General features: G+C 39.1%; 1 protein-coding gene across 1 annotated transcript in view; it reads right to left on the bottom strand.

The window, feature by feature from the left end:
* The window catches only part of SLC9C2 (solute carrier family 9 member C2 (putative)), a 101,216-nt gene that overhangs the window by 47,210 nt on the left and 28,542 nt on the right, over nt 1-25,464 (bottom strand). Inside the window, exons 10-13 of the mRNA XM_044267389.1 lie at nt 24,642-24,810; nt 15,735-15,816; nt 12,285-12,451; nt 11,568-11,669 (exon numbers count right to left, since the gene is read on the bottom strand). Coding sequence (XP_044123324.1) covers nt 11,568-11,669; nt 12,285-12,451; nt 15,735-15,816; nt 24,642-24,810 — 520 coding nt within the window. The remainder of the gene's footprint in view (nt 1-11,567; nt 11,670-12,284; nt 12,452-15,734; nt 15,817-24,641; nt 24,811-25,464) is intronic.

Here is a 25,464-nt window from a genome sequence, read left to right as displayed (position 1 = left end):
GCTATAAATACTGGGGGGCATGTACACCTTCAAATCAGCATTTTTGTATTCTTTGGGTAAATACCTAGTAATTCAGTTGCTGGGTCATAGGGTAGTTCTATTTTTAACTTTGTGAGGAACTTCCATACTGTTTTCCAGATGACTGTACCAGTATGCAGTCCCACCAACTGTGCAAAAGAGTTCCTCTTCCTCCACATCCTCACCAACATCTGTTGTTTTCTGAGTTGTTAATTTTTAGTCTTTCTGAAAGGTGTGAGGTAGTATCTTACTGTGATTTTGATTTGTATTTCCCTGATGGTGTGGGAAGTTGAGCATTTTTTTCATGTGTCTGTTAGCCATCAATATGTCTTCTTTGGAGAGATGTCTGTTCACCTCTTCTGCCCATTTCTTAACTGGATCATTTATTGGGGAGGGTGTTGATTTTGATAAGTTCTTTATTTTTTAAAAAGATTTTATTTATTTGTCAGAGAGAGGGAGTGAGATTGTGAGCACAAGCAGGGAGAGCAGCAGACAGTGGGAGAAGCAGGCTCCCTGCTAAGCAAGGAGGCTGATGCAGGACTCGATTCCAGGACACTGGGATCATGACCTGAGCCAAAGGCAGAGGCCTTAACTGACTGAGCCACCCAGGTGTCCCGATTTTGATGAATTCTTTATAGATTTTGTATACTAACCCTTTATCAGATATGTCATTTGCAAATGTCTCCTTCCATTCTGTCAGTTGCCTTTTAGTTTTGTTGTTTATTTCCTTCACTGTGCAGAAACTTTTTATCTTGATGAAGTCCTAATAGTTCATTTTTGCTTTTGTTTCCCTTGCTTCTGATGATGTGTCTAGTAAGAAGTTGCTACAGCCAAAGTCAAAGAGATTTCTGCTTGTGTTCTCCTTTAGGATCTTGATAGTTTCTTGTCTCACATTTAGGTCTTTCATCCATTTTGAAGTTATTTTTGAATATGGTGTAAAAAAGTGGCCCAGTTTTGTTCTTTTGCATGTTGCTGTCCAGTTTTCCCCAAACCACTTGTTGAAGATACTGTATTTTTTCCATTGGATATTCTTTTCTGCTTTGTCAAAGATTGGCTAACCACAGAGTCGTGGGTCCATTTCTGGGTTCAGTATTCTGTTCCATTGCTCTATGTGCCTGTTTTGTGCCAGTACCATACTGTCTTGATGATTACAGCTTTGTGACAGAGCTTGAAGTCTGGGATTGTGATGCCTCCAGCTTTGCTTTTCTTTCTCAACATTATTTTGGCTTTCTGGAGCCTTTCGTAGTCCCATAAAAATTTTAGGTTTGTTTGTTTTACTTCTGTGAAAAATGCTGGTGTTATTTTTTTTTTTTTAAAGATTTTATTTATTTGTCAGAGAGAGAGAGGGAGAGAGAGCGAGCACAGGCAGACAGAATGGCAGGCAGAGGCAGAGGGAGGAGCAGGCTCCCTGTCAAGCAAGGAGCCCGATGTGGGACTCGATCCCAGGACGCTGGGATCATGACCTGAGCCGAAGGCAGCTGCTTAACCAACTGAGCCACCCAGGCGTCCCTGCTGGTGCTATTTTGATTGGGATTGCACTGAATGTGTAGATTGCTTTGGGCGGGAGAGACATTTTAACAATGTTCTTCCAATCCATGAGCATGGAATGCTTTTCCATTTCTTTGTGTCTTCCTCAATTTCTTTCATAACTTTTCTATAGTTTTCAGAGTACAGATCTTTCCCCTCTTTGGTTTGGTTTATTCTTAGGTATCTTATGGTTTTTTTGTGCAGTTGTAAATGGGATTGATTTCTCCTTCTGCTATTTCATTATTTGTGTATAGAAAGACAACAGATTTCTGTACATTGATTTTATAGCCTGTGACTTTGCTGAATTCACGTATCCCTTTTAGCAATTCTTTGGTGGAGTCTTTCAGATTTTCTACATAGAGTTTCATGTCATCTGGAAAGTCTGAAAGTTTGAAAGTTTGACTTCTTTCTTGCCAATTTGGGTGACTTTGATTTTTTTTTTTTTTTTTTTTTTTTTTTTGGTCTCATTGCTGAGGCAAGGACTTCCAGTACTATGTTGAGCAACAGTGGTGAGAGAGGACACCCCTGTCGTGTTCCTGATCTTAGGGTAAAAGCTCTCAGTTTTTCCTCATTAAGTATGATATTAGCTGTGGGTCTTCTGTATATGGCCTTTATGATGTTGAGGTATATTTCTTCTATCCTTACTTTCTTCAGGGTTTTTTTTTTTTTTTTATCAGGAAAGGATGCTGTAGGGGCATCTGGGTGGCTCAATAAGTTAAGCATCTGCCTTCAGGGCAGGTCATGATCTCAGAGTCTTGGTATTGAGCCCCACGTTTGGCTATCTGCTCAGTGGGGAGCCTGCTGCTTCCTCTCTTTCTGCTGTTCCCCCATCCCTGCTTGTGCTCTCTCACTTTCAAATAAATAAATAAAATTTTTTTTAAAAAAAGAAGAAAGGGCACCTGGGTGGCTCAGTCATTAAGTGTCCAGGGTCCTGGGATCCAGCCCCGCATCCAGCTCCATTTGGCGGGACCTGCTCTTCCCTCTCCCATTCCCCCTGCTTGCGTTCCCTCTCTTGCTGTCTCTCTCGCTGACAAATAAATAAATTTTAAAAATAAATAAATAAAAACAAAAATGGAAGTATGCTGTATTTTGTCAAATGTTTTTTTCTGCATCTATTAAGAGGATCGTGGGAGGTTTTTGTTATTAATTCAATCTCCTTACTCATTATTGGTCAGCTGAGATTTTTTTTTTAAGATTTTATTTATTTATTTGACAGAGAGAGATCACAAGTAGGCAGAGAGGCAGGCAGAGAGAGAGGAAGGGAAGCAGGCTCCCTGCTGAGGAGAGAGCCCGACTCGGGACTCGATCCCAGGACTCTGAGATCATGACCTGAGCCGAAGGCAGCGGCTCAACACACTGAGCCACCCAGGCGCCCCCAGCTGAGATTTTCTACTTTTTTTATGATTCAGTCTTAGTAGACTCTAAATTTCTAGGAATTTATATATTTCATCTAGGTTATCTAGTTCTTCGGCTTACAACTCTTCATAGTAACATCTTACAATCATTTGTATTTCCGTGATGTCAGTTTGTATAGTCTCTACTTTTTTATAATTTTTTTAAAAGATTTTATTTATTTGACAGACAGAGATCACAAGTAGGCAGAGAGGCAGGCAGAGAGAGAGAGAGAGAGAGGAGGAAGCAGGCTCCCCGCTGAGCAGAGAGCCCAATGCGGGGCTCGATCCCAGGACCCTGGGATCATGATCTGAGCCAAAGGCAGAGGCTTTAACCCACTGAGCCACCCAAGCACACCTACTTATTTATAATTTTGAGTTCTCATTCTTTATTGATTATTCTAGTTAAGTTTTGGCAATTTTGCTTATACTTCCAAAAGCCAACTCTTAGTTTCATTAATTTTTTTCCCATTATCTTTCTAGTCTTTATTTCATTTATTTATATTTGAAGATTAATTATTTCCTTTTCTCTATTAACTTTAGCCCCACAAAAATGGGCCCAAAAAACAAATTGTTATTTTTCCTAATTTCTTGATGTGTGATGTTAGGTTATTTCAGGTCTTCCTTTTTTCTTAATGTAGGCATTTATCACTATAAATTTCCCTCTTAAAACTGCATTTCCAGCATCCTGTAAGTTTTGATAGATTGTGTTTTCATTTTCATTTGTTAAGATATTTTCTAACTTCCCTTTTAATTTCTTCCTTGACCCATTGGTTGTTCAGGAGTGTGCTGTCTAATTTCTACGCATTTGTGAATTTTTCAGTTTTCTTCCTGTTATTGATTTCTCTCTATTTTTACCATTGATTTCTAGTTTTATGCCATCTTTATAATGATATAAACAAAAAGATTTTTTTTAAAGATTTTATTTATTTGACAGAGAGAGATCACAAATAGGCAGAGAGTTTTGTTAATATTTGTTTGAAATATTTAGATACTCCAGTGGTAGGGATATATATTTACAGATGTTATATCTTGATATATTTGTACCTCTACCACTGTATGGTGAACTTCTTGTCTCTTATGACCAATTTTGTCTTAAAGTCTGTTTTAACTGATGTAACTATAGGCACTCCTGCTCTCTTTTGGTTACCATTTGCATGGAATCTTTTTTCCAAACCTTCACTTTCAGCCTATATATGTCCTTAAGCCTTAAGTGAGTCTCTTGTAGGCAGTGTATTGTTGGATCTGTTTTTTTTTTTTTTTTAAAGATTTTATTTATTTATTTGACAGAGAGAAAGATCACAAGTAGGCAGAGAGGCAGGCAGAGAGGGAAGCAGGCTCCCTGCTGAGCAGAGAGCCCGATGCGGGGCTCGATCCCAGCACCCTGAGATCATGACCTGAGCCGAAAGCAGAGGCTTAACCCATTGAGCCACCCAGGCGCCTGGATCTGGGCTTTTTAAATCCATTCATCCATTCTGTATTTTGATTGGAGAATTTAAGCATTTGCATTTAAAATAATTATTGATAGATAAGGACTTTTCTTGCCATTCTGTTCATTGCTTTCTGTTTCTTTAGTTCCTTTGTTCCCCATTAACATCCATTGTGATTTATTTTTTGTAGTAGTATGCTTTAATTTCTTTCTCTTTCTCTTTCATCTACTGTATGTTTTTTTTTGTGATTACCATGAGGCTTCTATAAAACATCTTATAAATACAAGTATTATATATAAATATATATAAGTATTATATATAAATATAATATAAATTATATATAAGTATTATATATAAATATAATTATAAATATAAGTATTCTTGTGTCAACCACCCAGCAAAATTCAGGAGAAAAATCACACCTTTTAGGTGCCACTAATAGTAAAGATTAAAGTTACCTTCTAAGACTACTGCCTAAACTTACTTCCTCGATGCTGACAAGGTTGCTTACCCATGTTTATAAATGTTGTTTCCAAACTCCACTGCACTTAGCATATTTTCTCAAGTTTTGCAATTGTAAGGATGCTAGTCACTACAGAAAAACAAGGAATTCATGCTACTTATTTCTGGAGGTAATAGTCATCTACCCACCAGCTTCTTTTCCAGGAAATAGGAAAATCATCCACCCATAACTTGTGGGTAGATAAAGCACATGAACTCTGAAGCTAGATTCTAAAGGGTAGAGGGGCAATGGCCAAGCTTTCCTTATTCCGAGGACCACTAAGGCTGTTGATAGATATCTCCATTTTGTAGGATTTCTTGATAGCCCTGGGAAGACACCCACTATAAGAGAAGGTATGTCCCAGAGTTCAGTTCTAAAGCATATATATAATTATTACACCTATAGTATCTCCAGCCCTGCCCATCCAGGAAAAGGTTTGGCTCAAGAAAATTATCATTTACTTTTATGCTATCATGATGGAATTTTTAAATTAAAATTTTTTTTGAATGTCTACTCGGTTCCAAGCCCCATGCCAAGGCACTGCAGATAAACTTTAAGGAGTTCATAGCCAAGTGGAGGAAGGGGAAAATTAGACACAGAGACCTGTGAAACAGGGTGGAAATGTGAGAGGATAAAAATAACTACAGGGCACTAATTAAAACTTGATATGGGGTGGGGTCAGAAAAAATTTCCTGAAAGAGATGACAACTCAACTGAGTTTTAAAGATGAGCATAATTATCCAAATGAGAAATGGAGGTCCGGGGGAGCAAAGTGGAGAAGGAGGTGAGCAGAGAGGGGCATCATCAGTGCACGCACAGAGATGAGAAACAGCATGGTGAGTGCGTAAAGGAAGGACAAGTTGTGGGGCAGAGAATGGTGATGGAACACTGGAGAAATGGGTAGAGGTCAGATTACAAAAGACCCTGTACTTACATATAGACTTGATCTCATAGATAAACTCTTCCTGGTAGATAATAAGCTAATCCTGTGAGACACGACTAGAATTAACCACAACCGCCAGCACTACCCCCGTCGTCATAAATGTGCTATGTGAGGAAGTGGGGGTGGGAATATTCAATATTCCCTTTTAGAGAGTCTTGATGCATATCAGTATGTTAAAAATTCTGAGATATTCTACTAGAAGGGGTTCCATAAGAAACCATTTAACTTCCTTTAAACTATCATTTCCCCAAAAAATTTGAGCATGGAAACTTCTTTTGTTGTTATGCAATTACTATTAACATTCTGTAGAGCAAGTGTTCTTTAGAACTCACTTTGGAAAATGCTGTAGGACCTGAGAAGCCATTTTAAGCAGGAAGGTGGTATAGTCTCTTTGTCTTTTAGATAAGTCACTGTAATTTGATAATGGAAATACTGGAGGTAGGAAGACCAGCTGAAGGTTAGTATTTAGGCAAGAGGTTATAATGTCCTAAATTAACAGACAAAAGAATGGAAAGGGGGATATTTGATAAATATTTAGAAGGTAAGATTGATAGAGCTTGGAAAAAGAAGGAGAAATCTGGTTGACCTGAGTGATCGCAGGGGTAATGAGCTCATTCACTGAAACTAGGATGTATTAGCAGGTTTTAGATGATGGGTTCAGGGGGATTTAGGTACAATTGATAAGTCTGAGAGACATCTAGCCACTTGAATTTATGAGTCTAAAGGCATGGTACTGAGAGTTTTGGAAGGAAGAATACAGATTTGAGGAGCATCCACGGATAGCATTAAACCTGTGAGTGCAGCTGAGAAGAAGGATGGAGAGATTGTAAGGTAAAAATGATGGAGAGAGTTAGCTCTTCTAAGAAAAACTAACATTAAAGAGATAAAAAGAGGAGTTCATGGAACAGACCAAAAAGAAAGGGGTCACAAAAATAGGAGGAATGCCAGTAGAGAGCACTCTCAGAAAAGCCATTAAAAGACAGGTGGAGCCTGGTGGGGAGCCTGGGTGGCTGAGACAGTTAAACATCTGACTTGATTTTGGCTCAGGTCATGATCTCAGGGTCCTGGGATTGAGCCTCACTCAGGATCCCTGCTCAGTGGGGAGTCTGTGTGAAGATTCTTTCCCTCTCCCTCTGCCCTTTCCACTGCTCACACTCTTCCTCCCTCTCTCTCTCTAATATATAAATACATCTTAAAAAAAAAAAAAAAGACAATATGGAAGAATGCCTAGATGGCTCAGTTTGTTACGTGTTGGACTTTTGGGGCACCTGAGTGGCTCAGTGGGTTAAGCCTCTGCCTTTGGTTCAGGTCATGGTCTCAGGGTCCTGGGATTGAGCCCCACATGGGGCTCTCTGCTCAGAGGGGAGCCTGCTTCCCCCCAACCGCTGCCTGCCTCTCTGCCTATTTGTGATCTCTGTCAAATAAATAAATAAAATCTTAAAAAAAAAATGTGTTGGATTCTTGATCTCAGCTCAGGTCATGAGTTCAAGCTCCTTGTTGGGCATGGAGCCTACTTAAAAAGAGAAAGAGAGAGAGAGAGAGAATAGGAGTGGGAGTGGTCATTACATGGGATTGCTAGTTTAAAAAAAGTAAATGTGGTAGGTCATTATGGCAATGGTCCCAATGTATCCATGCCTTCCTGTGTCCATGCCCCTTGCAACTGACCCTATTGCTTCTCCCAAGAAAGGGAGTCTACCTCTTCACTCATTGTCTCTGAGCTAGCTTTGTGATTTGCTTTAACTCATAGAATGGGAATAAAAAATAATGTTATTCAAGTTCCAGAACAAAGGATTCAGAGGCCTTGCAGCTTCTCCTCTTACCCTGCTGGAATCCAGAGTCCACAATGCTGAGAAGAAACCCAGGCCACTCTATGGAAAATAGAAGGCCATATGGAAGACAGCCAAAGTGCTCTGAAAGACATCCCACATCAACTGCCAAATCTCTGAATGAGGACACTCTGGACCCTCTAGTCCCACTGAACTATGAGGTGACCACAGACACATGAACGCTCCCAGCCAAGACCGACAACAGAATCATCCAGATTGCCAATCCAACAGAACTATGACATAATAAGCCATTGTCTTAAGCCTGTAAATTTTGGTCTGGTTTGATATAGAGCAAAGGCCAACTAAAATGGAAATCAGTATCAATTGTGCAGAGCCTCCCTAAAAAGGGTTAAGACCTGTGACAGTAGCTTTGGGACTTAGGGGTGAGTAGAGTCAGAGACGTGCAAAAACTGATTTAAGGTACAGGAGGGAGCCAGCCGCGCTAATGAAGAGACACCACATGGGCAATACTGTCACCTGAGGCCCCTGGGAAGGTGAAAAATGTGCCCAATGAACTTATGAATCTGGCAGCTAAGATTATTTCTAGATTTCTAATATTCAAGAAATACTAAAACTATCAATATTTAAGCTACTTATGACAAAGTACAGGAAGAGAGAGAGAGAAACCAAAGAAAAACAGTTTACTCTACAGCAGAAATTAGAGAAAAAATAGAGTCCATGCTTTGCCAGGTTGCTAACTAAACTTCTCTCTCATCTGCAGTCTCTCCAGCTGGCAAAAGACCTAAACGTAAAGATCGAATCTAGAGTGCTGAGAGTAAAATATGCCTTTGGGTTCAAGATCAAATAAAGGATGTGCCTGAAGACCCTTTGTTAAGACCACTGAAAGATTAAAGCTGGCAGTCAGTCTGTCTTCTCCAGCAGACGGAAGGCTTTCTCAGACGCATCTTCAGACATGTGGCCCGTCTGAAAAGGAACCGTGGCCCCCACAGTTATCGGATTGGTTGAACACACACACGTTTTTAGGGAAGACAGAAATGATCCTAAATGAATAGAAACATCCCAAGTTCCAGCTGACAGAAATCAGGCTGAGCAGGCCAGTCAGCTACAAACATAGATTATTTCCTGCGGAAATATAAAGAATAAGGTGCTCTGGTGCATAGTTCCAGCTCGATTTCAGAATTGCCATGGACCAGTGATGCATCAGGACTTCCTGTTATTCCCCGTCTTGAACAGAATTATCTGTTGATTGGCAAGAAATGTTGGGGAGTGGCATGGGGGATGGATTACTCATTTCTTAGTTCATGGTTGTCCAGATCAAGAGGAATCATACTTAAAGAGATGCAGTTGGGGCACCTGGGTGGCTCAGTGGGTTAAAGTCTCTGCCTTTGGCTCAGGTCATGATCCCAGGGTCCTGGGATCAAGCCCCACATCGGGCTCTCTGCTCAGCAGGGAGCCTGCTTCCTTCCTCTCTCTGTGCCTGCCTCTCTGCCCACTTGTGATTTCTGTCTGTCAAATAAATAAATAAATAAAATCTTTTTTAAAAAAAAAATAAAGAGATGCAGTCAAGGAACCTAGACCAAATGCAGATCATGAGATACTGGACTTGGAGTCTGACCCCAAGATAGAATGAAGGTATGTGTGTGGTGCTGGGGGTTGTAGAAAAGGATAAGTGTATTTTGTTTATAGGACGAACATAAATATTCGTGGCCGGCAAACACACAAAGTGATATTAAATATGGTTATATCCTAATTTTGTTTTCCTTTTCTTCTTTTTTTCTTTCTCTTATATCTATTTAGAGAAGATGAATGTTAGCTAAACCTTCCATGGTAATCATTTCACAATATATGTAAATCAGACCGTCACTCTGCATTAAACTGATACAGCGATATATGTCAGTTATTACTCAAAAAAACTGGGTGGGGGGAAGCATTCAAGAAAATATATACGTAGTTATATAATACGTAACAAACAAAATATGGTCACAAAATCTTTGCATCTCTTACCAATTGAGAGGTTGGGTCTACTTTTTTAATTAACAGGGCCCTATTTAGTAGGCCCTGGTAGTAGGGTACCAACTCTTGATTGCACGTCTCAGTTTATTTTTATGTGATATCTCACGCTTCAGAGGCAAGCCAGTTTCCTCACATGATAATCACAGGTTGGTATTCAGAGTAGAAGAAAGTGGAAACTGTAAACCTTCTTGAAGCACAGGCTCCAGAACATTCCCAAAGTCACTTCTGAAACATTTTATGGGTCAAAACAAGACACAAGAACAGCCCAAATTCAATGAGGTAGGAGTAGCAGGGAGGGATATAGGCACCACCTCTTAATGGAGGCTCTACAAATAAATTGTGACCATACTATACTGCTCTGGGTAAGAAACTTTCAAACTCTGAGAATATTTTAAATTAAGCTTAGAAATGCTTAAAAAAGGGAAAATATAGTATTATTACTTTATTTTGTATTAAGGAGAAATACGTTCTTCAACAGAAAAATTAAAAGAGAGGAAGGAATTTATAGGTTAAAGAGACTTAAAGGGCATATCCATTAATTACAATGTAACTGTAATTTTACAAATACAAATACAGATTCAATTTGAAAGTATAAACTGTGAGGGGCGCCTAGGTGCCTCAGTTGGTAAAGAATCCAACTCTTGATTTTGGCTCAGGATCGTGATGTCAGGGTCATGATCTCAGGGTTGTGAAATCAAGCCCCAAGCTGGACTCCATGCTCAGTGGGGAGTCTACAAGAGATTCTCTCTCTCCCTCTCCATTTGTCCTTCCCCCCTTCTTGTGCTCACTCTCTCTAAAAAATAAATAAATAAATCTTTAAATATATGTATGTAATACACATTGATCACATTAACAAGACAATTGGAAATTTGATCATTGACTCGATATTTGATTAAGGAACTATTATTAATTTCTAGGTACATATTAATATTTTACTATGTTTTTTAGAAGGCTTTAAAATTTTGAGATACATACTGAAGTATTTACAGATGAAATAATATGATATCTGGGACTTGTATTAAATTAATATGGAAAGTAGAGTAGTGAATGAGGCTGCTGATGAGGCAGGGTTAGTCATATTGGTTTTTAAGGCTAGATGATGGGTACATAGGGACTTATTATAGTATTATATCTACTTTTGTATAAGTTGGAAATTCTTCATTGTAAGTTTAAAAATAAAATTTAAAAAATGGACTTTGGGCATAATAAATATATGGGCATATTTTTGTGTATTTGTAATATTGAATAAAATGTGTTCTATTAGACCATAACCCCAATTTAAAATGTGCAATTTGATAAGTTGATTTAAACTTGATTTTACCCAGTAATCATATTTTTAATATGTTATATAATATGTAATTATTTTAAATTATGTTATATAATATATAATTATTTTTATTTTTAATATAGCATATAATTTTTAATGTTATATAATATATAATTATATACAAATATATTTATTTAAAATATAATCTTCCTTATATTAAAACATTTAATCTTATTTTAAGAGAATTTTTGATTCATTGGTTTTATTTTAATGTATTAGATTTGTAAGAGTTAAAAAAGCACTTAAGAGAATTTTATATAAAAGAAACTCAAATACATTAAATTTATAAAAGTAGTTTCAGATATTTGAAGATGTTCAGTTAGATAAGTACATAAAGGGCACCAAAGATTATTCAAAGTCCCCTCAAAAGCCAACTGCTAAAAATTACTAGACTTAGAAACAGAATAATAAGATAGGTGACTTGAATTTAAAGCTTAAGACTTTTATTGTTATTTTTTAACTTTAATAAAGCAAACAAACTTTAATAACAATAGGCTATCAAAAGGTGAAAACTTTTTTTTTCCCAGCCACCTGAAAGCCTTATTTAAGAAATAGAAGCATTATTTAAGAAATAAGAATAAGAATTAAAAATAAATAAATAAATAATAGATTATGTGAACTGTACCAACCATTTGGATTATAGCGACATGCAATCTGGCTTCTTCTATTAAAACTTCTTCTGTTGGGGACTCCTCCTCTTTGTTATCAGATGAAACACAATAAGGGTCAGACTAAGTTTAAAAACATAATTAGATTAAATTAAAACTACGCTAAAATATATAGGAGCTGCCAAACACTTCACTCAACCAAGATTCAAATAACTCAGATCAGAACTGCTATCATGAAGGGATATGTGTAACTGGGTTCACTCTCTGTATGAAAAATGTGGCTTTTAACTGTGGTAAAGTAACAATTCATTGGGGAGATTTGCAAGTCAGATTCTCCCCCAAACCTACCTATGCTTGACTGCTCTCTGAAGAAAACTGTGTTCTTTGCTTTTTATAATAACATGAGGACAGATCGCTCAGCTCCTCAAATGGTTGGAAACACGGGCTTGCCAGAGGCCATTCATAGTTAGTAAATCAACCACTGTGTAAAAATTCCAATTCTCCTCTATTGGACAAATAAACCTAGATAACTAAGACCTTCTCTTTAGAGAGAATTCAAAGTCTTTTCACCAAGATAGCAAAGCTAGTAAATATATCCCACCCCCCCACCCCCCACCCCCCCCCACCCCATCCTCAGTTTTCTGACATTTCATTTGCAGGATCAAATTTCTTTATAAGAGAGGCAGGAGAGAAGAAGGACTCCTTTTTTTTTTTTTTTTTTGCCGGGTATCAACTCACAGGAAAGTTGTATTCAATCTTTGTTTTTTCTTCTACTAAGGTCCAATTAACATTTGTCAACATTTTTTCTGTTTTGAATAGTGTGATTGTGTTCTGTATTATCTCTTGAATGTGCTTAATGGCATTTTGCATGGCCATTTGCCTTGGGAGGGAAATAGAACACAAACCTGTGACCAAAAAAAAAAAAGCAAGTGTCTTAATAGAATACAGTGAAGACTGTAAGAAGAGGCAAAGTCCTGCAAGGTAGAGTAAAATCTTGTTGCGGTAGTGAATCACATGCACAGCCAAACCACAGTGTTTAGAGCAAGGACAAACTTTGGTCCAAAGTCTTCCAGAAAATTACCCAACTATCTGTTTCTTCTAGCTACAGAGCTCAACTTACCTGACTCAGCTGCTAAGGAACGCTTTATTAGTTTCCTCCCATTCCCGTAACCGAGAGATGTGACTTGTTACTTCAAGGTCCCTAATCAGTATTTCTCAAAGTATAAGAAACCACTCATATCTTCTTCAGGTAGGAAGGCTACCTATTAATCTGTGCAAATTCCCTGGCCCACCTCATTCCTAGAGAATCAGACTGGCCTTGGAATTTGCAACTGAACTGACTCTTATAAAAATTTTAAAATTAAAAAAATTTTAAATAAAAAGGTCACCACAATAGAGACCCCTCAAATTTAGTATATCTGTTTCCTGGCCAGCAAATTTACATGCTCCAAAAATTGTAGCCATTTGTATTTTCTTGAGGTATGAATTTGAAGTTACAGCTATGAGGCTCACTCACCGAAAAGAAGAATTAATTTTTTTTTTGAAGATTCTATTTATTCATTCCACAGAGAGAGAGAGAGAGCACAAGCGTGGCAAGTGGCAGGCAGAGGGAGAGGGAGAAGCAGACTCCCTACCAAGCAGGGAGCCTGATTCCAGGACCCCAAAATCATGACCTGAGCCAAAGGTAAATGCTTAACCGAAAGAGCCACCCAGGTGCCCCCCAAGAGAATTTAATTAGTGAGTAAACTTGGTCTGCTCACGTGGAATTACATCTCAATAAAATTGTTCTCTCTTCATATTGTGCATGAACGGTCTCATAGAGAGTTAAAACGAGTTCTAAATGTTTAGCTTAACTTTATTGTATTCTCTGTGGGACACTGTGTGTAATGATGGTATTTGAAATTTTCAGGATTCCCAAGGTCTGGAAACATATCCCTCTTGACTCATAATGGTCCAGAGCAAACATGCATTTGACTGTAGGCTGAAGTTAGAAGTTGTCAGCTTTAGATTCAAAATTCCCATGACCGAGACCACACGAGAAGAAATTTTTCTCTCTTTTGGGGGAAACATGAGTATATGTGGACCACTTGGTGGCACCAATACATTTGAGTGAACTCCCTGTTTTTAGATGATCCTGGAAGTATATGAGGAGGGAACCTTTTAAAGCCTTAGACTAGACAGAAGCAGTTAGTTTGAAACTCCTACTGATAAAACTCAACTCTGTCAAGTATTAAATGTGTGCCATGTAGTATTTCTAGAAAGGATGAGTATGGATTCTGAGCGGAGAAAGACTGTTATCATACACTTCCGTTTTATAATGAAAATTTTTGAGGTTTAGCTACTACAATAAAAAAAATTTGGAGGGGGGCGGAGGTGCCTGGGGGGCTCAGTTGGTTAAGCATCAAATTCTTGATTTTAGCTCAGGTTATGATCTCAGGATCTTGAGATGGAGCCCCACACGGGCTCCATGCTGAGTGTGAAGCCTCCTTGGGATTCTCTCTCTCTCTGCCTCACACATACACACACACTCTCTCTCCCAAAAATAAATAAATAAATAAATAATAAAATTTTTACAAATTTTGTAAGGGAGGAAAAAGAGAAGGAAAAATATTACCATGACAGCCTTGAAGTGTCAGAATAAGAGGAATCACAGGAAAGAAGCATGGGGAGAAATCCAGATGTTACATCCTAACCAAAGAGAATGGAGTGGGTCTGGACCCCTGGGAGTCAAAGGAATTGGTGGGAAGGGAGGTGTGAGAAAGTCTTCAAAGATCAAATTAACTTTCCTCATGCTCCGGTGTGGGCTTTTGCTGACAAAGCATACCTTTCTACTGAGAATGAGAACAAATCCATCATTGCGGGAAAAGGAGAGCTACCGAAAGTCTGCCCAATGTACTAGTTCAGTTGACGTATTGGGACCCTTGGGTTTGAGGTGGGCAGTAACAGGAAGTTCTGCTAGAGTTTTTGTGGGGTTCAGTTTTACAAAAGGACATGACTGAAAAGATACAAACGGAGGTGATATTTCTCACGGGTAGGATAGGGTAAATTCACCAGGCTATTTCCTTGACTAGAAGAGCTCTCTTTCAACACCATCCTTCCATTGCCTCTCATTAGTTCCAGGCTTTCCAAGAAACTTCCTGATGACTAGTTTTGTTTATCGAGGAAATTGGTATTTAGAGGTAAATACCATGAATAATGATCACAATTACTTCAGACATAGAAATAAATCATCTTATTATAAATTAATAAATTGTTTTTCTGCTTTATCCATATTTTCCTGTGAGTGCAGCATATGTGAATCTCCAGCAGTTTGATCAATTCTAGATACACTGAAAAAATCAAACACCACCATAGCTAAGACCAGGCCATGGGATACTGAATGATACTAAGGCCCTATTCTAAGACTTCGTGTAATCCCACCTCACCTTCTCCATCCCCAGTTGACTAGACTGCCACCAATTATCTTATCCTAGATTTCTCTATTGACCATGTATCTCTGTGTGATTTAATCATATTTATGCATTTTACTACCAATGGCCTCAAATGTCTTCTGGAAATAAGCCACTGTGGCACAGTCTACTGACTGTCTCCCAATATCCATTTTCCCCTTCTTCTTTTACCAACCGAATTTCCAAATTTTGGCTAAGCACACGGTCAGCCAGATAGGAATAGTATTTCACAGATTCTATTACCCATGAATGACTATGTGACCAAATTTTGGCCAATGGAATGTGAGTGGTAATGATGCATACAATTTCTAGATTCTGCCCTTAAAAGGAAATGGCTTACCCTCCATTGCCACCTATCTCCTCATTTCCCCATCTAGTCAGTTGGATTGAAGATATAGTGGTAGTGAGCCAACTTCTACCCTGCAGACAAGAACACCACCCTGGGGAATGGAGGAGAAACAAAAAAGAAGCAGAACTACCCCCACTCTTTTGGACACTTAGGTAGGGGTGGGGGGAGAAAGTCCTCTATCTTGTTTGAGCCACAGTGAATGTGGTTTCTGTTGAACTGGCTGAATCAATACCCCCAATTAATACAGCATCAATAAGTAATAAGTGAATGAAAATGAATGATTTCATAGTCAATTCCTTGAACTTGATAAGAAATGTCCTCATGACCCTCAACAATAATCTATTTGCATTATCTTCCCCAGTTAATTAATGAAAGACAGATTTACTTTACCTAATGTCCTGGCTGAATGAGTCATCATGTACGAATTTATTCCCATAGTCAATAGTGATATTACCTGTACATATAATATGAACTAAAAAACAAAACACACAAGTCGTTAGAATCAAAAAATGAGTAAGTTCTCCAAAGGGCATCATTATTCAACTAACCAACATCAACAAAATTCTATCTTAATCCACATTTATTAATCCTACTTCTGAGAAGTAAATTGAGGCAAAAGTGTTGTTTTATAGACACTGTCTGAATATAAGACACTGGAGCAGAAATTAGTTTTCAATGCGAATGAGAGAAGAGTTTATAATTTCTGGGAGGGATAAGAACACTGACGGAAGAGCTCTCCACCATTGCTGCTTGCTGCAGCAGCCTTGCAAAGCCAGCAAGGTGGTAGGCATCACAGACACAGCAGCTCTGGAGCCTGCAGGGCCGGGGGGTGAGGAGGACCCAGCAACTGCAGGCAGTGGTGACACAGCAGGGAGGGGAAAGGGTATCTGCCACCAGCATTTACTACAGCTGCTAAGGAGGCTCTGAAGGAGCCCACAGGAACCATGGTGGGGTCTGGAGAGGCACCATGCAGAAGCAAACATACAATCACTTTCGCAGGTCTTAGCTCTGCCCCTATTAGCCATGTAATTTGGAGTCAGTTAACTTAACCATTCTGAGCCTCAGTGCCCTTCACTGGAAACTGGAGTTAATAGTAGTATGTCTTTTGGAGAGTGTTTCCCAAATTTGACTAACAACACTAAAAACCTGAAGTACATCTAAAAGATACCGACTTCCAGGTTTCTTCCCTGAAGGTTCTCATTGTGCAGGGAGAGAGTGGCGCTAAAGGGATTGGTGTAACATCAGACAGATTTGGGAAATACTGTAAATGATATTCCCATGTTAGCATTCCATTGACTTGGTTTTAGGCTGATTCCTTGCACAAAAGATAATCGAAGGAGCTCAGATGTTTGTTATGGTACTTTTTCTTTGGGGCATGAAAGGATCCTAAATCTCTACAAAACCACTGGTTAGTCTGAACTCCAAATTCCCACATGATAACTATAGATAAGAAGTGCAGATCTTCAGGAAAGACTGTAAGGAATATAATACTCCATTTAAAAAAGAACTTCTTTCTTTAGGAGTTAGGACACCCGAGTTCTTCCCCTAACATGCTATTCTCTTTGTTTTGATGTCTCTACAGGCAAGATGGAGAGGGAGATAACTGATCCCCCAGAGAAATTTTTAAAATATTGTACTGCTGGAGTCTTCTGGAACAGGAGGCAAAATGACAAAGAGAAAACCCTGAACTGGAAATCAGCCAATATCAAAAAACCCTGTACATCTACCCGTAGATTAAAGTTCCTTGGGAGGTGGGCAGGTGTTCTTAATTCACATTATTCTAGTGGCTTTTCTCCCTCCAGCAGCAGGTTTGGAATTCATCTGACTGGGAGGTGGTTGGGGATGTCCTGGGGATTTCTAGCAACTTTTATCAACTTCTCCAGCTAGCTCCCACCATTGTCACAAATGACGAGGGGCCCTAACACTGTCAGCAGATGCACTGGGCTCTTTGGATCTTCCCTAGAGTCTCGGTGACACAGACACTGCCACCATCAGATTGCCCAGAAATCCACCAGCTAGCCTATGGAGAAAAGGTTTTAAGGGAGAGTAATATTTATTTATCATTTGCTAAGTGGCAGGTATTTTACTAAGTATCATCTCAATCTTCAACTGGAAATTGAGGTTCTACAAATCTGGGAGACTTGCCCAAGTCAGCCAGCCTGTGATGGTAGAACCAGGATTCGATCTCAAGTCTATCTGATTCCCACACCATTAACCACTACTTGGCTGTTGGTCCCTTTAATACTGTCAAAACAAACTTTCCTCTGAAAGTTCCTTTCTACTTAAAAGAATGCATTTTTCAAATCTAATTTTTAAAATGGTTAATTTTGGTGGTGCCTGGGTGGCTCAGTCGGTTAAAGATTGCCTTTGGCTCAGGTCATGATCCCAGGGTCCTGGGATGGAGTCCCACATCGGGCTTCCTGCTCAGTGGAGAGTCTGCTTCTCCCTCTCCCTTTGCCTGCCACTCTGCCTACTTAGGTTCTGTCAAATAAATAAATAATCTTTTAAAAAATGGTTAACTTTGGGAGAAGAGAAGAGAAGATGGTGAAGGAGTAGGAGGACCCTAGGCTCATCTTATCCCCATAAACATAACTAGATAACTATCAAATCACTTATCTAAATACCCCCAGAAACCAACCTGAAGACTGACAGAACAAACTCCACAACTAAAGGAAGAGAAGAAACCACATCAAGGAAAGTAGGAAGTACAGAGAGGTGGTTTGGGGAAGAAACAGATCGCAAGTGCTGTGGAAGGGAGGGAGTCCTGGTCATGGAGAAAGGTGAGAGAGAGAGAGGCACACAGGGGAATGCACAAGGAGAACATTTGCCTAAAGGCACTGGCTGGGAAAACAAGAGGGGTTGGTTTTTGTGAGTTTTTGCACCCAGTGGGACTTAGAGACAAGTTTTAGAGGCCAGCGGGCTTGGCTGGGATAGAGCCCTGAGGAACCTGCCCTACTCCTGGAGAGAAGGCAGATAAATAACCTGGGGGCAGGTGGCATGGAAATAGCATCTGAAGAATGCCTGGGGCACACAGCAGGGAGATAATTCACTCTTCTTGGAGCATGTACCTGAGAGGTAGGATTCTTAACCTCTCTCTGGAGACAAAGGAGCCAGCAGGTGCCATTTCCCTCCCTTGCCCCTCAGCATAAACACATAGCCACCTTCAGGAGGTAGCATAGTGCCCACAGTGGCTGCCTAAGATGCTTACACCAAGTCCAACCTCCGCCCGGCCCCCACCGCGTTCACTGAAACACCTGCCCTCTGTCAGGCTTGCCTCTGTCCCAACATGGCCAGCCCCTTCCCCAGAAGGCCAGCAGAAATCCCTGCCCATACCATATCTCCTGATCAGAGTTCTGCTGGACTTCAGTTCTAGTAGAAGTAGTATCAGGTCTCTTTTAACAAGCAGACCAGAGCACACCTAGTTAAAACTCACCACACTCTGGCCAAGGACCCAACAGTGCCCACTGCAGGCAAGGAGAGTCTCTGCTGACACCTGGCCTGAGGATACAGCAGTCAAACACAACAGCAGAGTGCACACAGCATGCCTCAGACACTCTCTGAAGTGCCAGGCCCTAAACACTCTATGACCTTTTCTTCATAAAGCCATTACTTTCAGGAACAGGAAACATAACTGGTTTTTCTAACATGGAGAAGAAAGCAGAGACTTAGACAAAATGTCCAGATGGAGACAAATGTCCAGAATCCATCCTACATGAAAGAACAAGATAAGGTCACAGTCAGAGATCTAAGCAAAACAGATATAAGTAATATTCCTGATAGAGAATTTAAAGATTTTATTTATTTATTTGACAGACAGAGATCACAAGCAGACAGAGAGGCAGGCAGAGAAAGAGAGAGGAGGAAGTAGCCTCTCCGCTGAGCAGAGAGCCTGATGTGGGGCTCGATCCCAGGACCCTGGGATCATGACCTAAGCCGAAGGCAGAGGCTTTAACCCACTGAGCCACCCAGGTGCCACCCTGATAGAGAATTTAAAGCAACAATCATAAAGATACTCACTGGGCTTGGGAAAAGAATAGAAGGTTTTGAGGAGACTTACCACAGAGATAATACAATTTAAAAAGTATCTGTCAGAAATGAAAAATGCAGTAATTGAGATTGGAAACAGGCTTGAGGCAATGAACACAAGGCTGAAAGAAGCAGAGGAATAAATAAGTGATATAGAAGAAAAAATAATGGAAAACAAGGAAGCAGAACAAAAGAGAGAAAGAATTATGGAACATGAGTATAGACTCAGGGAATTGAGTGACTCTGTCAAAAGCAATAACGATCACATTATAGAAGGAAGGGGGAGCAGAAAATTTATTTGAAAAAATAATAGCAGAAAACTTCCCTAATCTGGGGCAAGAAACAAACATCCCAAAACAAGAGACACAGAGAACTCCCATCAAAATCAAGCAAAGCAAGCCAACATTAAGACATATTGTAATTAAATTTGTAAAATATAATAAAAAAACCCAACTATTGAAAGCAGCAAGACAAAAGAAGTCCTTAGCTTACAAGGGAAGACCCATAAGGCTGGCTATAGATTTCTCAACAAAAACACGGCAAGCCAGAAGGGAGTGGCATGACATACTTAAAGCGCTGAATGGGAAAAATCTGTAGCCAAGAATATTCTATCCAGCAAGGCTATCATCCAGAAGAGAAGGAGAGAACAAAAGTTTCCCTTACAAAAACTAAAGGATGGGATGCCTGGGTGGCTCAGTCAGTTAAGTGGCTGTCTTCAACTCAGGTCACGATCCCAGCATCCTCAGATGGAGTCCTGCATTGGGCTCCTTGCTCAGAAAAGAGCCTGCTTCTCCCTCTGCCTGTCATTCTCCCTGCTTATGCTCTCTCTCTCTCTGACAAATAAATAAACAAAATCTTTTTTTAAAAAACCCCCAAAACACACAAACAAAAAACTAAAGGAGTTTGTGACCACAAAACCAGTCCTGCAAGAAATACTAATGGGGTATCTTTGAGTGTGGAAAGACCAAAAGTGACAAAGACAAGAAAGGAACAGAGAACATCTCCAGAAACAATGACAAAACAAGTAATAAAATGGCCCTAAGTACATATCTATCAATAATTACTCTGAATGTAAATGGACTTAATGTTCCAATCTAAAGACATAGGGTATTGGAATGGATAGAAAAAACAAGACCCATCTATATGTTGGCTACAAGAGACTCATTTTAGATCTAAAGTCACCTGCAGATCCCAAGTGAGGGGGTAGAGAAACATTTATCATGCAAATGGGTGTAAAAAATTAAAAAAAAAAGGCCAGAGTAGTGCTATCACTAGCCAGAGCCCTTAAAGATGTTCCTCTGGAGATGCCCTGCTTTCTGGTTATTGTTTAGTTTGTTTTTTGTTTTTTTGTGACCTTGTCAAAAGTCACCAGTCCAAGATGGTAGAACTTTTGGACTTGCCTTACCAAGGCCTGCAAAAGTGAAATCCTCCTAGCATCCATCTTTTGAGGCTTTCTAGAAGATTTTAGGTGAAGAAAGCCACTTGCCTGGGTGGCTCAGTGGTTTGGGCCTCTGCCTTCTGCTCGGGTCATGATCACTTATCACTTGCCCTCCTTTATTATGATGGGGTGCCATTTTTCATCTCTTGTTATAGACTTTATTTTAAAGTCTAGCTTGTCCATATATATTTTTTAACAAAAACAAGATAAAATTATTTATTTGTAACACAGCCCAGTCTCCATCACTTCAGCACAGCATAGGAGCCCCGCGTTGGGCTCTCTGCTCGGCGGGGAGCCTGCTTCCCCCTCTCTCTCTGCCTGCCTCTCTGCCTACATGTGATCTCTCTCTATCAAATAAATAAATAAATTAAAATCTTTAAAAAAAAAAAAAGAGATTTTATACTCTTCTGTCTTGCCTCCTATATTCTCAAAACTATTACCTCATGCAAGCTTCTGTGCTTGTGTTGCCCTCTGAATCTAAAACTAACTTGTCTTTTTTTTTTTTTCCAATTTATTTATTTTCAGAAAAATAGTATTCATTATTTTTTCACCACACCCAGTGCTCCATGCAAGCCGTGCCCTCTATAATACCCACCACCTGGTACCCCAACCTCCCACCCCTCCGCCACTTCAAACCCCTCAGACTGTTTTTCAGAGTCCATAGTCTCTCATGGTTCACCACCCCTTCCAATTTACCCAAAAGCACATACCCTCCCCAATGTCCATAACCCTACCCCACTTCTCCCAACCCCCCTCTCCCCAGCAACCCACAGTTTGTTTCGTGAGATTAAGAGTCACTAATGGTTTGTCTCCCTCCCTAAAACTAACTTTTCTTAAACGGATTAAAAAATATTTATAAAATAATCTCCAGAATCTTTGGAAGGAAGCAGAAGGAATCTTCTTCTAAGCTATCAGGGCCTTTCCTCTCAGTCTCTGAAAATACCTCTGTTCCTTCCTACCCTGGGATGAGGAAAACAGCCTTTAATAAAGTCAATAGGAAATGCTGAGTATGGAGCTGTGAGGACAATCACTTTAAAACTGCCTGCATCTATGGTGAAGAGAGGAAGAGCTGCCACTGCTGATTAGGATTATGAATGGGGGAATCCTTTTGAACTTTCTAGGCAACAATGGATTTCACAGGCCATTATTTCTTTAACACTTAAAGCCTTGTTAATTATCCCACAAAAAAAGCACTCTGGTGACTCAGAGGTTAGGAGTTGGCCCAGTTGGGGGTGGAGGGTTAGAAGGATACAGGCAGGAAGCTTGTAGGGCTGTAGGGAAAGGGTGAGATGTTCTGAGACCTGGGACCAACTTCATTCTGGGCTTGCCTGTGTGTTCAGTTTGGCTTTGGGCTGGATTCTGGGGAGAGATGGGCTTGCTATTCAGGGAGGCATGAAGTTCTGCCTTAGACTAAATGATGTTTATAGTTGTGGCTCTTTTCTACTCCTATGCTGTGCTGAAGTGATGGAGACTGGGCTGTGTTACAAATAAATAATTTTATCTTGTTTTTGTTAAAAAATATATATGGACAAGCTAGACTTTAAAATAAAGTCTATAACAAGAGATGAAAAATGGCACCCCATCATAATAAAGGAGGGCAAGTGATAAGATGAGCACTAGGTGTTACACGCAACTAATGAATCATTGAACATTACATCAAAAGCTAATGATGTATTATATGTTTGCTAATTGAATTTAAATTTAAAAAAATTTTAAAAGAGCTGTTACACAAATTCTGTAATACAAAAACAATGTACAAAAATCTGTTGCATTTCTATACACCAATAATGAAGCAGCAGAAAGACAAATTAAGGAATCAATCCCATTTACAATTGTACCAAAAATTCTAAGATACTTAGGAAAAAAACATAACCAAACAGGTAAAAGACCAGTACTCTGAAAACTATAAAACACTGATGAAAGAAACTGAAGAGGACATGAAGAAATGTAAAGATATTCCATGCTCAAGTATTAGAAAAATAAATATTGTTAAAATGTAGACATATTCCATGCTCCTGGATTAGAAAAACAAATACTGTTAAAATGTCTATGCCACCCAAAGCCATTTACACATTTAATGCAATCCCTATCAAAATAACACCAGCATTTTTCACAGAGCTAGAATAAATAATCCTAAAATTTGTATGGAGCTACACAAGACCTCAAATAGCCAAAGCAACCTTGAAAAAGAAAAGCATTACAATTGCGATGGAGGCATCACAATTTTGGAGTTCAGGTTACGTTACAAAGCTGTAGTGATCAAAACAGTATGGTACTGGCACAAAAACGGACACATAGCTCAATAGAACACAACAGAAAACCCAGAAATGAACCCACAACTCTAGGGTCCATTAATCTTTGGCAAAGCAGGAATGAATATTCCAGGGAAAAAGACATTCATTTCAACAGATAATGTTGGGAAAACTGATAGCAACATGCAAAATAATGAGACAAGACCACTTTCTTACACCATACACAAAAATAACTTCAGAATGGATGAAAAACCTAAATATGAGACAGGAAACCATTAAAATCCTAGAGAAGAACTTAGACACTAACCTCTTTGACGTCAGCCATAGCAACATCTTTCTAGCTATGTCTCTGGAGGCAAGGAAAACAAATGCAAAAATAAAGGACTGGGACTTCATCAAAATAAAAAGCTTTTGCACAGGGAAAGAAGAAATCAACAAAACTAAAAGTCAGCCTGTAGGGGAAGGATGGGGAAAGATATTTGCAAATGACATATCTGATAAAGGATTAGTATTGAAAATATATAAAGAACTTACACAACCTAACACCCAAAAAAACGAATAATCTAACTAAATATTAGGTAAAAGACAATGGATAGAAATTTTTTCAAAGAAGACATACAGCTGGCCAATAGACAGATGAAAAGATGCTCCACACCAATCATCACCAGGGAAATACAAATCCGAACTACAATGAGATATCGCCTCACACCTGCTAAAATGGCTAAAATAAAAAACACAAGAAACAACAGCTGTTGGTGAGGATATGAAAAATGGGGAACCCTCCTGCACTGTTGGTGGGAACACAAACTGGTACAGCCACTAAGGAAAACAGTATGGAGGTTCCTCAAAATGCTGAAAATAGACCTATCCTATGATCCAGCGATTGTATTATTAGGCATTAACCCAAAAAAACACCAAAATACCAGTTCAAAGAGATACATGGACCCCGATGTTTATAGCAACATTATCTATAATAGCTAAACTATGGAAATAGCCCAAGTGTCCATCGACTGATAAATGAATAAAGAAAGTGTGGTGTGTATGTGTGTGTGTGTATATCTTTATATCTATATATCTATATATATATTTGGACTATTCTTCAGCCATCAAAAAAAAATGAAATCTTGCCATTGCAACAACATGGATAGAGCTAGAGAGTATAATGTTAAGCAAAATAAGTCAGAGAAACATAAATACCATATGATTTCACTCATATGTGGAATTTAAAAAACAAAATGAAGAGGCAGATAAAAAAAAGAGAGAAAAGGAGGCAGACTGAAAAACAGACTCTTAACTATAGAGAACAACTGATGATTACCAGAGGGGAGGTGGGTAGGGGTGGGTGGGTAAAATGGGTGATGGGGATTAAGCAGGGCCCTTGATGTGATGCGTATTGTATGTAAATATTCAATCACTAAATTGTACACCTGAAACTAATATTACACTGTACGTTAACTAACTGGAATTTAAATGAAAACTTTTAAAAAATGGTTAGCTCTATTAGTGGGAACTATGACAAGTACTACAAAATAAATAAAAATGAGTAAGTATGAGTAAATATGGGATACAATTTTTTCCTACCAATTGTGGTGACTCTATTTTTTTTTCAGCCAGATTATGAATATCAGGAGCCAGGAGTAAGCTAAAAACTCCTTTAATTCCAGACCATGCTATAACAATTCCCCATTTCCAATTATATTCATAACTTGCATGCATCAGAATGGGGCTCACTAACACAACAGTGACCAACCTGTGGAAAGAAAAATATTTTTTTATTAATCACAAGTGATGTATCAATGTTATTCATGGTTGAATACTACATTTCATATCAGATTTTTTTTCAGGAAAAAGAAAATAATCAGTTTATTAACAAGTTGCTCAAACTTTTGGGGACAAACCAAATCTACTATCTAAATTTTGCATATAATACTCATATCTTGAAAAATAGGCTAGACATTTTATACAAATATAGGGATTTATTATTAACACTATTTGGCACTATTCGGATTTGGGTAGTAAGTTTCTGAAAGGAAGTTCTTCAAATAGCATTGACAAGCTCATTTATTCCATGGAGGGCTATGACTAGATTCAGAAATCGGGCCAAGAGGACATGCAGATGATGGCCAGAAAGGAAAAATTATTGTAGGCACATTAATAAATGGCTTAACCAAAGTTTTCTTGAGCTCCCATGAGACTCATAAACTAAATGTCACATAAGTAATCTCAATTTGTGCCTTTTTTCTCTCCAGAACATTTTTCTTTCCTTTTCTTTTTAGAGTGGGGAGGGACAAAAGGAGAGGGAGAGAGAAAATCTCAAGCAGGCTCCACGCCCAGCACGGATCCTGACACGGGGCTCAATCTCACAATCCCCTAAAATCATGACTTAGGCTCTCAAGAGTCAGAC

The sequence above is a fragment of the Neovison vison genome, chromosome 10 (genome assembly GCF_020171115.1).
Source record: "Neovison vison isolate M4711 chromosome 10, ASM_NN_V1, whole genome shotgun sequence".
NCBI classification, from domain to species: domain Eukaryota; kingdom Metazoa; phylum Chordata; class Mammalia; order Carnivora; family Mustelidae; genus Neogale; species Neogale vison.
This window is presented reverse-complemented; position numbering and strand designations above follow the sequence as displayed.